Here is a 14,822-nt window from a genome sequence, read left to right as displayed (position 1 = left end):
CTCGACCTCTGGGCTCCGAAGAAGATGCTGTCGATCCGTCCGACAGCTCTTTGAGGAGAAGTACCCGTTCTAAATCAGCGCCATGTTCTTGCGACATGGCAGTTTTGCTGGCTATCAGAACAAAAGCTTGATGGATCCAGATAGCAGGTGTTTGAACTCCAGAAATGAACCAGTCAAACCACAAGTACTCCGAGTAGTATTCAACTAGCAAGTTACTTTGTCATGTTCCCCAAACCCGGAGACCCCGCAATACTCTCGCGATCGCGCGCGTACGTACGTATACGCATAACGAGCACTTTCCCACGGTCGTTGTTCTTTTCATCACCAGTACAAGTCAACTTATATCTGCTCTTCGCTTTTACTCGTCCACTGCTTATTATTTCATCATCCCTTTCATCCATCATCGACTTTCTCGTTCGTTTCCTTCGACCTTCTCAACTACATGACTCACGACCCCTCGAGATGAAGGTCAAGAAGTCGGCCAAGAAGCAAATCCCTCCTGTAAGAAATTTATTCTTGCTGGCACTCGACTGATCACATGTCCCCGGATCTGACCATCTCTCTCTTCCTGTCCCAGGCTCGGGACGTTGCCGCTCTCATTGAGCGTATCTCCGCCGCTTCGGACCAGGATCTCGTTCATGTATTGCAACAATTCCAATCATGGAGGTATCCTAGGGGCGATTTGCACGCTTGGATACCCGTCCTCGATCGTTCCGATTCCATATTGGAGGATATAATCAAGAGCTATGACCTCACCAAGCTTCAAGTCAACGACTTCACGCCAAAGACCAAGGAGCTGTTGCTGGAAGTGCTCAGAGTACAGAAATTACTCTTGGAGAACTGTACCAACCGTAAGCTGTTTGCGTCATACGATGTAAGTACTGTCTCGCCGCCGATATGTTCCAGTATGCTCATGTTACATACAGCGTCTCGCCGACCTCCTTCAGACCAACGACCTCGATGTCCTTCATTCTGCTATATTTGTTATTCTCCGCCCCGCTCAAAACTATCAAGGTCATGTTCCCTTGGAACCTCCTTTGCGACATACCATCCTCCACAGACTCTTAACTCTGAGTCGAGGGTGGGAGAAACTCATTGGTGCTGGTTGGGACCTTGCAACCTTGGCTTCGGTGGAGGACATCAATCTCCCGGAAGCTTTGTGCACAGTGCAAGTACAGTACTACCCTACTTCTCATCCTTCCGAGGTCCAAGAGGAGACATCTCCCGGCAGGCCGACCATGTCTCAGTTGGAGACTCCCACTCGCCCTCGACATGCGCTTCAGAGCCAGAAAAGCTCTTCATCCACTCCGATGATCAAATCTAAATCCAGCACTGCCAGCCAGGCCGGACCTTCCGTTGTTGACCTTGGAAACGTTGCCTTATCCTTCTCTACTAATTACACTGACCAGCTGTCAGTTCTCGCGGAGGAGCATCACATCGGCTTGGAGGATCAATACGTCGCTTTGCATAAATTACGTTTGGTCATACTCATGGGAGACAGGCCATCTAGGAGACGAATGCTAGCTATACGCTTTCTCGCACTGGCAACATATGGTAGGTGGCTGGAACACAGGCTAGATCTCATCCCCTTTCTAGTTCAGATCTCCTCAGAAGATGCTTCGCAATCAGGCCTATTCCTTTACGAGCCTGAACTGGTAACGCAGCTCGCCGACGTCTTGCGTGCGGCTTCGGATGTGGGAGAAGAAGTGGCGACCGCCTCAACGCTGGCTTTAGATGCATGTGCTCATCATCGTGCCAAAACTGGAGAAGTCATGACTGCACTATGCGCGAACGTTAATCATGGTGTTATAATTTCTTTGTTTCGTAAGGTAGTGGAGCATTTGGTCAGAGGAGGTGAGTCCGTGCTTGGCCGCATGCGTGCCAGTGCTGACGACTGTCAAGATGAGGTTTCCTTTGAGCTTATCGATGCTTCGATGACACTTCTGGCTTTCATCGCAAGCTCCCCAATGCACAGCAATATGCTCATGGGCGCCGGGATTCTTGCTGTACTTTTGGACATGTTAGGCACCGTCGGAATCAATAGGGCCGTGGTGAGTGACGGTGACGGTGCAGAGAGACAGAGTGTAATTCTTACATCCCCTTGTAGATCATCCCACGGGCTGCTGGTCTTATAGAGTCCATAATTTTCTCGAACCCTCAAGCTCTCTCGAATTTCAGCAGCATGGATGGAGTCAACGCTCTGGTTCACCGTGTCAAGGTAAGTCAAGAGCATATGCCTGCGCGTGTTCATTCCTGACTCTCTTCCAGGCGGAAATCGAACTTCGATTGAAGTCCACGCTGGAATCTGTATCCGAATTCATGCTTGAAGGTGAGGTCGCATCATAAAAAGGTCGCTGACGAAAAGAAACTCTCATTATCTCGTTCAATTCCCCCTTGCGGAGTATCCTGCGCCCTTTGCAGCACTTGATGCAGGCGTCTGGAGGTACAGAAGGGCTCCGTAACCTAGTCGATTCTGATTTTCCTAGATCTTTGAAGCGCATATTCGAGAATTCGGCAACCTTTGGGCCACGGGTGTATGCAATGGGTGAGTTTGCTCGGTCATCGCTGAGCTGACCAGTTGCAGCCATCAACACTATGGCAACTTTCGTTCACAACGAGCCTACATCGTTGGCTATACTCCAAGAGATGCAGCTGCCACAAGTATTCTACGCACAATTGGAGTCTGGAGTTCCGCCTTCATATGAGGTAGGTCCTCCGTCGCAAATACCCTTCGCTGACTTTCGGCAGGTGATATCTTCTGCCTGCAACGCAATTGGCGCTGTGTGTCTAAACCCAGCCGGGCTCGATCACACCCTGGCTCACCCCAAGGTCATCACCAATCTTGTCAACACGATCATGTCAACCACGCACGAATACGTGTTTAACGAACGTGACAATGCGAGACACTTGGGTTCGCTATTGGACGAGCTTGCGCGTCATCATCCAGCTCTCCGCCCCGTCATCCTTCAAGCCTCCCTTGGTCTCCTACGGCAGGCAACCGATGCAGGAATTGCCTTTGAGCCGGAAGAGAGTCAGCGGCGAGAATACTTTCTGGATGAGATGGCTCAGAATAGCAACCCCCCAATCGACGACGTTCAGCGGTCTCAGTCGCCACCATCTAACACTTGTCTGTCAACCTTCTCGCGAGTTTCCAAGGTATGTTAACCCAACAAGCTCCTGTGCTGACCATATAAGGTGCTCAGCGGTCTATTACGAAACGCCGCCATCGCAAAAGACTTCATAACAAACGGTGGCTTAGATCTTCTCCTCGGTATCGCTGACCTACCGTGCTTGCCAATCCGATTCGGGGCAACAGATGCTGCAAATTCTTTGGCACATTTGCTCAAACACATCGGCGAACACAGTCATATCCAGCTCATCGATTCCATCGTTGCTTCCATCCAGGAAGCCATGAATCGTTGCATCGGCTTATGGAAAGATGACGCCGCTCCCTCAAGATGGGATGCCATGCACGCAGGTACAGCCGATGACGATGTGCGCAAACAATTCAAGACTTTGCGTAGTCTTGCTGTACGGCTTACTTTCCTAAGTGAAGCCCTATTCGCCTTGTCCTTCTCTCATGCTCGCATAGCGACGTCCATTATCAAAGCTCTCGGCGTCACCACCGGATCCACATTCCTCGAGGACTTGGGTCAGATTCACCGAGTATGTTTTCAGCATCACGTCACGCTAAGGACAACCAAATCAGGAGTCTCTGATTCAGCGGCTGGTTGGCTGGAAAACGAGGAAATTGCTGCCGCGCCAACCCCAAACACGTCCGACGATCCAACTAAAGAGAGCGGAGCAAAATATCTTGCTACCCGACTGCATGCTGTTCTCGCCAAATTCTTTAGAGGTGAGTTCCAGATCGTCGGACATCGGTTGACTGTGTACAGCAATCATCAAACTTCTGTTCGTAAAGCGCAATCCAGAACCTGCACATGTGGAGCAAGCCCGAGCATTGGCGGACCGTATTTCCTTTATTATAATTGCACATCTGGAAAGTGAGTAGAAAGATCGAGAATCACGCTTACATTCGACAGGAACGCACGATGCCAGTGCCTCGATGGGAATTGACACCGTGGCTTTGGGCCTTGTGATCATGTTGCTGTTTGACGGTCAGTACATCTACCTTGCCCCGCTCTCATTGGGCTGACAATGTTGTATCCTTAGGGAGAGGAACAGATGGACATCTAAACACCACTTTATTCCTCTCATTTGAGAGGAATGGCGGCTTTGACCGCATTCTCGTCACATCGAAGCGAATCGTGTCACAACTGGACGTATCAACAGCCGTTGAGGCCAATAACAGAGATCAAGCACAAAAGGACGCCTACATCGCAGCTATGAGCGGCCTCAAAATCGTACTGCACATTCTTTGCGCGTTCGTCTCTGCCAAATCTCTGCTAGAAAATCCGGAAACACATGCCATTGAGCAACGTCAACCAGGTCGCAAGGAACCTGTTTTCTCATCGACGAAGCTTTTTGTCAAACTGCGTCTAGCTGTATTTCCTGTGGCGCAACACATCTGGGAAGCTACGTGGTTGCTGGAGAGTCCCATGCCTATCCTAAAGCTTGCAGTGCGATGCTTCTCCATGGTGATGGCAGGGAAACACGAGAGCCCAATCGAAGCAGAATCATCAAACGCTGGTCCTCCCATCGTCGCTCACCAGCCGCGGCCCAGTCCTGTCACCGCCGATCCCGCACGAGTCAATCAGCTTGTCGACATGGGTTTTCCGCGCGGGGCAGCTGAAAGAGCCCTTCTACGAACTCGCAACAACGTCACAGCCGCTACCGATTTGATCTTGAGTATGCCTCACGTTTTTCACGATGAGCCATTAGCCAACGAGCCGCCGCATCCACAGCCGTCTCCTGGTGATGTAAATGCCTCCCCGCCGACGGTCAATGCAATGGATGACCAACCCGTAGCCGAACCAGCTTCAGAAGTCGCACGTATGGAGCCAGATCCTACACCAGAGGTATTAGAAGAGACTTTTGTTCAAGCGCAAGCCGAATTGACCAAACTGCGTGACGATTTTCGCCCGCAGCTGCCTTCTCGAGCCTTGAGCCTTCTTGACCACGCGGAAGACCTCGTCTTCGATCTCCTTCCCTGTTTCCCATCCGGCGAACAGGGTGTCACCTATTTATTGGAACGGCTGTTGGACGTGTCCTCTTCTTACGAGGCTTCACGAGATGGTGCGATATCTGCAAGATTGCGCTTGTTGGCCTTATATCTGAGATTGGGTGAAGGGGTCGTCCTTGACGAGTCCATGTTGTCCAAGGCGGCCGAAGTACTCGCAAATTTACCTATGGAGAACGAGCCCAGAGCTCGCTGGCTATCTGCGCTGTTCTTATTCGCTGAGTCAATCTTTGCGTCGTCAACCGCTGTCACCAAGGTCAAGATTGGTGATGATCCTGAACTCCCTGTGACGAGACACGCAACATCGCTTGCGACCTTGGACAATCGGCTTTCGGCAGTATCCACCAAGCTTGTCGCCGCCCAAGATGCCAGCCGCGAAGAACTGATGGGTGGTCTACGCTTGTTAGCGTTGTTATCGCGTCAGTCGGAAAGCACGACCAATCACACCGAGAAGGCTATTGATGCACTCAAATCGTTCAAGGACCCGTCCGACAAGCTGGCGGGGTGCCATCCACTGCTTGTCATGATTGTTCGTCATGCATTCGAAGACCCAGATACCTTGACGGACATCATGCAAGGGGAGATTCGACAGTGGCTATCTCCTACAAGAAACAAGGTCACCGACATCCAGCACTTCGTGCGTCAGCTTCGTCCAGCGGCACTGCGACAGCCGACATGCTTTGTGCGAGCAGTAGAGCAAGAATGCGCATTGGTCGACTCAACACCGCCTCAGTCCGTCTACCATATTCGATCACGAGACGAAAATAAAGACACGCCGGCTGCTCCGCCTTCCACCGACCCGTTCCGAGAAACGGGCGATGCGTACAGTTCACATCCCGTGATAGATCACATTCTGCTCGAGCTGAGCGACGCGGTGAGGGTATGCGTCGGAACAGCCGAGCATTCATCTGCGTTACCGCCAACCCAAGAATCACAGACGCACGCATTGTCATATTCGGGATTGCTCATGTCCCTGTTGACAGAACTCCTTGGCTCTTATGCACATGCAAAGAAGGCTTTCATGGCCTCTTTGAGGAACGGACGTTTAGTCGTCTCGAATAGGTCCAGGGGCAACATTTCCACATTGATCAACGACTTGATCTGCTGCGTCGGTTTACAACCTGACCTCTCGCCGGATACCGATCAATCTTCCTCGTCGGTGCGCCGGGTCGCCATCTCGTCCTGGGCGTCTTCCGTTGTCGTTGCTCTGTGCTCAGATATCACGCCAATTATCGGTCAGAAGGATACTTCGGAGTTTATGGTCTCAGTCCGCAAGACCGTCCTGGACGCCATTTTGAAAGGTATACGGGAGACGACTGCCATCCTGGATCTAAGTGTCCGATATGGTCGTTTGTGGTCACTAGGACAGTTGATCTACCGTCTTCTGATGGCCCGTCCTACCGCTCCCAATCGTCAGGGCAACGATTCTGGCCTGCATATGGCAAAGACGATGTTGGAGAAGAATTTTGTCGGTGTAATGACTACCGCTCTTGGCGAAATCGATCTCAACTACCCAGGAGTGCGTATCGTTCTTGTAACACTTCTGCGCGCTTTGGAGCATCTGTGAGTGAAAGCCCTCGATGTATGATTCCGTGCTGATAGAATTCAGATCAAAATTGTCTGTCAAGTGGGGTAAGGCCAGCAAGGAGTCTCAGGAAGCGTCTAAGAACAGGCCCATCGATGACGAAGAGTCGGCCTCGACGTCGGCGACTGAATCAGATTTGGATGTTGATATGATAGAGGAGGATCAAGCCGCACCAGATTTGTATCGCAACTCTGCGCTTGGAATGTGAGTAACTTGCATTGAAGCGCCGTAGTAGACTTGACGGCTGATCGACATCACCGTTCAGGATTGGTGGCGAACTTGGAGATGAGGATGAGGATGACGATGGGGATGAGGACGAGGAGGACGATGATATGGTGAGTGACTTAGAAAATAGCATGACTAACAAATTTAAGGATATGGGAGATGATCTCTCTGTAAGTTGTAGCCTCTCCATGGCCCAAGGGCTTGATATCAGTGGCACATGACTGAATGGAACGATATAGGATGGTGAAGACGGGACGGATACGGATACGTCAGACGATGAGTCTATGGCATCACATATGGACAATGATGATTGGGTGAGTCGGCTCACCAAATCGTATTTTCCAGTCCCGCCGAAGCTGAACCACCGACCCAGACGGATGAGCTCGCGGACGGCGATGAGGATACCGAAGGCGATGAGTATATGGACCAAGAAGTCTTACTTGGCTCAGGGGAGAACGAAGACGCTGAGATCTGGGAAGTAAGTTCAATGTTCTTTTGCCGCAGAAATATCCAAACAATAACGATTTCAGGATGTTCCCGACGACCATGAGTCTTTCACTAGTGACGGACAGGAGGATGACGATGACAATGAGATACACGCGGAGGGTAAGCAACTGACAAACCATGATAATTGCGGCTCATCGGAGCTGACGGGGGTTTTAGGCTTCTTCGGTGATGATGGAGATCATGACGACATGGACATGGAGGACGAGGCGGAGGAGTAAGTTTAAATATGACAGGGTCGACCGAGCTGACAACTACCTGAAGGTTTGACCAGATTGAGATGTTGGAATCATTTCCCAATGCTACGCAGAGCAACGGCTTCGGGAGGCAGTCTCCCGACCTGGCCGGCCCATGGGGTTGGGATCAGCCCGGCAATAGATCATCCCAAGGAAGTGCAGATCGGCGCCAACAATCGATCCTCTCAGGTAAGACACCTTGCATGCTCTTTGGTCACATTCTAAATGTTGCGCAGAACACAATGCGGCGGTCAGCTTGTTCGGTGCTCCCCAGCCCCGATCGTCGATGAATCTGGCTCAACACCCTTTGGTGACGAACCCCTCAAGCCAGCCAGCAATTGCGAGAGGCCTTCCGCGTTCATTCGGCAACAACTATAACGATCTCATGTCAGCTATCGAAGACATGGGGGGGTCCGATGCAGTGCAGATGCTTGAAACTCTGATTGCCAGTAGGCAGCTGGCCGGTTCCGACGCCATCCGAATCGAGGTTGCCCAGGATCAGACCGGCATCATCGGGCTGTCGGTCGGCGGCAGGACGTTTGCGTTCAACGCTGCAACGCAACGGCTGCCAACAGGAGCCTCAAGCGCGCCCACGCCTCACACAGCCCATGCCCCATTGACGACTTTAGACCGCTGGCAAGTAGAGATGAACTTGTGCACAGTCGCTCGGAACGAGTCCGCAAGTCGTCTGGTGGTACATCTCATCAATCGACTTATGCCGGAAGCGCGCCACCGGGCACAAGAAGAGGAAGCACGCATCAAACAGGCTGACGCTGACGCTGCCAAAGCGGAAGCTGAAGCTGAAACGAAGGGAAAGAGTGACGGAATTACTGCAAGTGCGGCTCTCGCGGAATCGCATCCATCTCCATCCCCGATACGACAAACTGTCGACGACGATGTGCCAATGCGTGAGTCCAACCTTCATATACCCCACTATGGCTGATGGGCTATGCAGATGACACCGGTGATGAGATAGATCAATCGGAAGCGCAAGTTGCTTCAGCGGATGAGAACGTGACGGAATCCCTTGCTCGAACGATTATCTCCATTCACGGCCAGGACGTTGACATCACGGACACTGGAATCGATCTCGAGTTCTTGCAAGCTCTACCGGACGACATGCGAGCCGATGTCGTGGAACAGTATCTGGGAGAACAAAACCGACAACGACGACCAGCTCCAGACACCGTCCCAGAAACGGCACTGCAGATAAATTCCGAATTCCTTGATGCTCTTCCTCCGGACATACGCGCAGAGGTCATAATGCAAGAAGCCATGGAAACGGCTCGGCGCAATCAGCCTCAAGCTCAGACTGCTGCCGTAGGCGCACCCAGTCTTCTGGGTGGTCCCACTGGTTTCCTCTCCAACCTGACTGATGAATTGCGCGATGTCATGCTTCTTGGGCAGCCGCACAATGCGCGCATTGCTGCTCCCCCTCGTGGTTTTTTGGGCGGTCCTCCACTCGAAGCGCAAGCCGAATCTTCACAAGCTGCGAGCAAACCACACCGAGAAGCTATCCAATTGCTAGACAAGCCTGGCATCGCGTCGCTCGTTCGCCTTCTCTTCTTCCCCCAAACGCTCAAGAAGGGGCATCTGTTCAAAGTCATGGTCAACCTGTGCGAAAACACAAATACTCGAACCGATCTTCTCAACCTTCTTCTCTCAGTTGTGCAAGATGGTTCCGGAGATCTTCTTGCTGTAGACCGCAGCTTTCAACAGATGTCGCTTCGCGGAGTGTCAACGCCGAGGGCCACTCCAAAAGGCAAAAATGTCGATTCTCCCGCAACCGTAGTACTTCCTATAGGGTTATTTGGCCACCTTCAGACCGAGCACGTTCCGACCTTCATTGCTCAGCGGTGCTTTGAAGCACTGGTTTATATCGTCAACTCTAATAACAACGCGGTGTCCTACTTCCTGACCGAGCATGAACAACCGGTTGGTTTGCGTAAGCATACGTCAAGGAAAGGCAAGGGCAAGGAGAAGATGCTACCTCAAACCAAATTCCCCATCGTAGTACTTCTCGGACTGTTGGAGCGCCCTCTTCTGGCCAAGACACCTGGTATGATGGAGACGGTCACCTCACTGCTAGCGACAATCACTCGGCCGTTGCTTGAATTCAAAAGCCAGACTGCTGTATCACCATCCTCCCTTCAGGGAGAATCGATCCCCCACGAGGGCAATGCAGACATCGCCACAAACCAAATCGCCAATGAAGACAACGACGTTGCAACTAACACAGAGTCCCCTCAATCCGACAATCAGAAGAGCAAAAAGTCAACTCCCGTCATACCTCCCCCAGTTCTACGACTGATTGTCAATTGTTTGACCTCCGGTGACTGTACAAGGGCTACCTTCAGTCAGACATTGGTAGTTATGCAGAATCTAGCATGTCTGCCGGATGCCAGAGACGTGATCCTCCTCGAATTACGTGCTCGGTGCCACGATCTCGGAGCTACAGTACAAGAGCAGTTGGCCGAACTTGCGTCGACTCTGAAAGACAAGACCGCGGACGTCGGCCCATTGACTCTGGCCAAGTTTTCACCTCCCACTTCAGCTCAAGCTCAATTGCTTCGTCTCCTCAAGACAATAGACTACCTGCATCTCAATAAGGTGGACTCCGACGCACCCATGGATGAAATGACAGACGAAGAACGTGCAGTCAGTGTGATATTCGAAACATTCGACTTCGATACGCTTTGGACACATCTTGGCGACTGCTTGACGTTAATCGAAACGAGGGAAACTTCTGACCAGATCGCAATGGTCCTTTTGCCCCTGGTCGAGGGTCTGATGGTCGTCTCGAAATACCGTAGTCGAACGCAACGCGAAACGCGATCACCTTCTTTGAATGCCCCTGGAGCCGATAATTCGGATCTTTTCGTCTCGTTCACGACCGCTCATCGCAAGGTTCTCAACACCATTGTTCGCAATAATCCGTCATTGCTGAGTGGATCATTTTCCTTACTTATTCGAAACCCTCGGGTCCTCGAATTCGACAACAAGCGAAACTGGTTCTTCCAGAAACTCAAGCGCAAACGGGATGCCACCGTGGTCCCCAGTGTTCTTCATCTAAATATCCGAAGACAGTATGTCTTTGAGGACTCATTCCGCGCGCTACAAAGAAAGACTGGTGATGAAATCAAGTACGGCAAACTTAGTGTCAAGTTCCATCACGAGGATGGAGTTGATGCGGGTGGCGTGACTCGAGAATGGTACAGCGTCCTCGCACAGCAGATCTTCGACCCCAATTTTGGTGAGCAGTATCACAGCTTGATCTGAACTCTTCCGCTGATCCGGGTCATCAGCGCTGTTTGAGCCGTGTGCGGCCGACAAGCAAACCTACCAACCAAACAAAGCTTCATCAGTGTCAGTCTTTCCGGGCTCTTGTGTCGATAGCGATTACGCGCTTACAACCTCGCTTAGTAATGATGAGCATCTTTCGTACTTCAAATTCGTAGGCCGGGTGATAGGGTGAGTAGACTTGGCAAATGAACTCCACCAGCTTTTGCTGACGTCTTGATTAGAAAAGCTGTCTACGAGTGAGTCCGCTCAATTGGCTGCTGAAGGCTATGCTGACCGAGCGGATCCTGCCAGCGGACGTCTCTTGGATGCGTATTTCAATCGAGCTTTCTACAAGCAGATTCTTGGTCGAACGGTCGACATGAGGGACCTGGAGAGTATTGATCCAGAGTATGTGTCCACATTTCATCTTTTGTCTGGTCTGACAGATTTGTCGCGCCGTAGATATCACAAGTCCCTTCAATGGATGCTCGACAATGATATCACTGGAGTCATAGATGTAAGTGGCAGTCTTTTCAACATGAGAGGCTGGCTGGCTGGCTGAGCAGGGACCATGTCGTGCGATCGCAGCAAGAGTTTACAACCGAGGACGACCAGTTCGGTGAGAAGAAGATCGTCGAACTTAAGGAGCTCGGTGCACGAATACCCGTCACAGAGGAGAACAAGGATGAATACGTGCGACTTGTGGTCTCCTACCGACTGGACAACTCTATCAAGGATCAGATCAAGGCTTTCCTTGAAGGTTTCTACGAGTGAGCGACCGCATCAGCATGACTTTGACACCCAACTGACGGTACGTTCTAGGATCATCCCACCAGAAATCATCCAGATATTCGAGCCGGATCAACTGGAACGTGAGTCAGACAGGAGTAGGGGTTTAGCGCACGACTGACAGGGGGTCACAGTCCTTATATCGGGTATCACGACCGTAGACGTGGATGAGCTTAAGAACGCAACTCAGTATGTCTAGACAAGCTCACCTTATCAATGCGGCGCTGATGTTATTGCAGGATGAGCGGTTGGAAGCCGACAGATCCCGAGATATCCTGGTTCTGGAGAGCGTTGCGGAGTTTCTCTCAAGAAGAGCGATCTCGTTTCCTCATGTTTGTCACATCCTCATCGCGGGTTCCGCTTGGCGGCTTCACTCAACTACAAGGTAGCTCTGGAACCCAACCTTTCCAAATCCAAAAGGTGCGTCAAAGTGCCCACCAGTCATCTACTCGCCTGCTGACGATACACTGCAGCTATATGCAAAGGAAGGTAGCCTTCCTCAAGCCAGTACATGTTTCAACCTTCTGCTCCTTCCTACCTACGCGTCATACGAACAGCTCCGTGAAAGGCTTCAATTCGCCATCACCGAGACTGGAGGTTTTGGCAAGGCATGATGGACATGGGTCGGTCACGACTCACCTGTTCCATCCAGATATGACCTCTTTCGTTACATAAGTTTCTTTTGCACATTTTCTCGACATGATACGATCCACATTCCACGCATGCATACCCTTATATGACTGCGTGACATTGATGATGATAGTGCGTACGGCTCGGGAGTCGAGTTATCACACTGTTGATTTTCAGATCGCCCTCGGTGCCCGTCTTCTAAGATCCTAAAGACAGCCTGTGACAAATCAAAGGCGTATCCTTGATGTAGAACGACCCTTGATTCAAATCTAGGCCCTCATGTCCCCCCTCCAATCCATGACAGTATCCAACCTCCTAACGTCCTTACTTATCTTTGTTTTGACATATACCACCCTTGCTCTTACTCCACTTTGCTTGACAACCTCAACTTACAAGCACAAGTAAAGCATGAACCCTCTTACCCTGTCCTACTGGTGTGCAAAACTCAAAACTGGGTGGCACAACTACAAGCCCGACCCATCACTACCAACCTGTTTCAGCCAATGCAGGAACATATCTTGTCACTGTGTCACGGTGCTATGCTGACCAACGAAATAGCTCATCATTCAGCTACCAGGTTCTAAGTCTTTCGTTGAAGTTTACAAGATGTCAATGATATGTGGCTCCTTCTCATCTAACTTGAGGATTTTTCATGAAAGATAGCCATGTAGGTGTTGGTTGGTATAACTTATGCGAGTTGACTATAACCAAGGGTTACTACAAGAGTATAACAAACTAGAATCGACAAGGGGTATGTCATGATGGTCAATGTGGCCTCAGTCAATGAGTCCTATCACACAACGGGACAGTACGATATGGGAAATGATGATAACGAGAATAACGAGGACAACGAGGATAATGAGGATAGTGAGTATAGCGAGGAACTTGACACAGATATCTAGAAGGGCTTGTAGCAGTTCTAGATAGACTGAGGTACCACAGTGATATTGTTGAACGAAGAGCAACATACTAGGTATGACTTTCAATCGAGAAATCACTAGAGAAAGACTAGAACAACGAGAGCTAAGACTATGTATATATATCTCCACTAACCCATCCGCCAGGATGTGTAGAACATCGATCAACTTCCTCCTGTTTCTATCGTTCACCTGCAGCGCCCTTTAGCTCGGTTTTCGGCAAGTATATCGAGTTGTGCTCGAAGATATCGAAGAAGTCGAAGATATCAAGAGGGTTTACGTAATAATGGCTTATTCGTGGTCGTGGCGGAATGGCCGTCATGACACTTTAGCTCAGGCTTTGGCAAGTATATTGAGTTGTGCTCAAAGATATCGAGAGGGTTCATGTATCAAAGGGCTATTTGTGGTCATGGCAGAATGGCAGCTGCTTAAGAGTACAAAGATTTGAAGAGGATTCAGGGAGCAAACCGAGGTTTTAGCGCTGAAATTATAACCTGAAAAGTAGCACTAAAATATTTGTCACGGGGCTACACCGACCAACGGGGATGTCCGTCGTTCAGCTTACAAGGTGTCACGATGGTCAATGTGGCCTCAGTCAATGAGCCCTATCACACAACGAGACAGTATACTATGAGGAAACGACGAGAACGAGGATAACGAGGATAACGAGGATAACGAGGATGGCGAGAGACTTAACACGGATATCTAGAAGGGCTCGTAGCAGTTCTAGATAGACTGAGGTACCACAGTGATATCGTTGAACGATGAGCAAGGTACTAGGTATGACTTTCAATCGAGAAATCACTAGAGAAAGACTAGAACATTGAGAGTTGAGTTGATGTATATATATATATATATATATATATATATATATATATATATCCACTGTGCTCATCCACCAGGATGCGTAGAGCATTGATCAACTTCCTCTTGTTTCTATTGTTCAACTGTAGCACCCTTAACTCGGGCTTTGGCCAGTATATCGACTTGTGCTCGAAGATATTGAAAGCATTACGTACCAATGTACTATTTACTGTTGTTGCATAATATCCATCATGACACCTTACTGGTATATGATTGTGACAGAGTGTCACAATGGCAATGTAACCGGTCATTAACCACTGAACCACAAAAGGCATCAATTGGAATCTCCAGCCGGACTGGAATTCCGCCGATTATATAGGCTTGCTGCGAGACGTTGGCTGGGTGGTCATGGCCGACATGACAACCAGCTGGTTACTTCCTTGGTTTCAACATATGTATCTCCCAGGACCACTACACGGACGCCATACTGGATTAATTTGATATGTCAAATTGTAACCTGGCAAAAAATCCTTTGCCCAGCGACTTCAAGGCATTACCAGCAACCAACCTTGAACATGAAGATGCATGCCATCGTCCTTTCTCACAGGTAGTTGGTTCCATCCTCTATGCCTCTACTGTTTTCCGACCTTATCTCTCACACGCGGCCGGAGTTTTATCAAGATTCATTAGCAAGTGGAATGAAAAACACT

The 14,822-nt window shown here is 50.2% G+C and overlaps 1 protein-coding gene across 1 annotated transcript; it reads left to right on the top strand.

The window, feature by feature from the left end:
- Positions 1-462: 462 nt before the first annotated feature.
- Positions 463-12,375, top strand: IAR55_004036 (uncharacterized protein; the record flags this gene model as incomplete). The annotated part of the gene is made up of 31 exons (XM_066947139.1): positions 463-501; positions 578-874; positions 927-1,554; positions 1,597-1,854; positions 1,903-2,051; positions 2,108-2,218; positions 2,269-2,329; positions 2,585-2,706; positions 2,749-3,147; positions 3,196-3,856; positions 4,044-4,118; positions 4,174-6,703; positions 6,750-6,929; positions 6,991-7,120; positions 7,190-7,264; positions 7,324-7,428; positions 7,481-7,556; positions 7,614-7,671; positions 7,719-7,879; positions 7,927-8,598; positions 8,646-10,943; positions 10,996-11,056; positions 11,114-11,161; positions 11,215-11,229; positions 11,285-11,380; positions 11,435-11,489; positions 11,561-11,742; positions 11,795-11,844; positions 11,896-11,950; positions 12,001-12,181; positions 12,235-12,375. The coding sequence occupies 31 exons, from the start codon at positions 463-465 to the stop codon at positions 12,373-12,375; spliced, it is 9,969 nt and encodes a 3,322-aa protein (XP_066802518.1).
- Positions 12,376-14,822: the final 2,447 nt, after the last annotated feature.

This window comes from Kwoniella newhampshirensis, chromosome 7 (genome assembly GCF_039105145.1).
Source record: "Kwoniella newhampshirensis strain CBS 13917 chromosome 7, whole genome shotgun sequence".
Lineage (NCBI taxonomy): Eukaryota > Fungi > Basidiomycota > Tremellomycetes > Tremellales > Cryptococcaceae > Kwoniella > Kwoniella newhampshirensis.
This window is presented reverse-complemented; position numbering and strand designations above follow the sequence as displayed.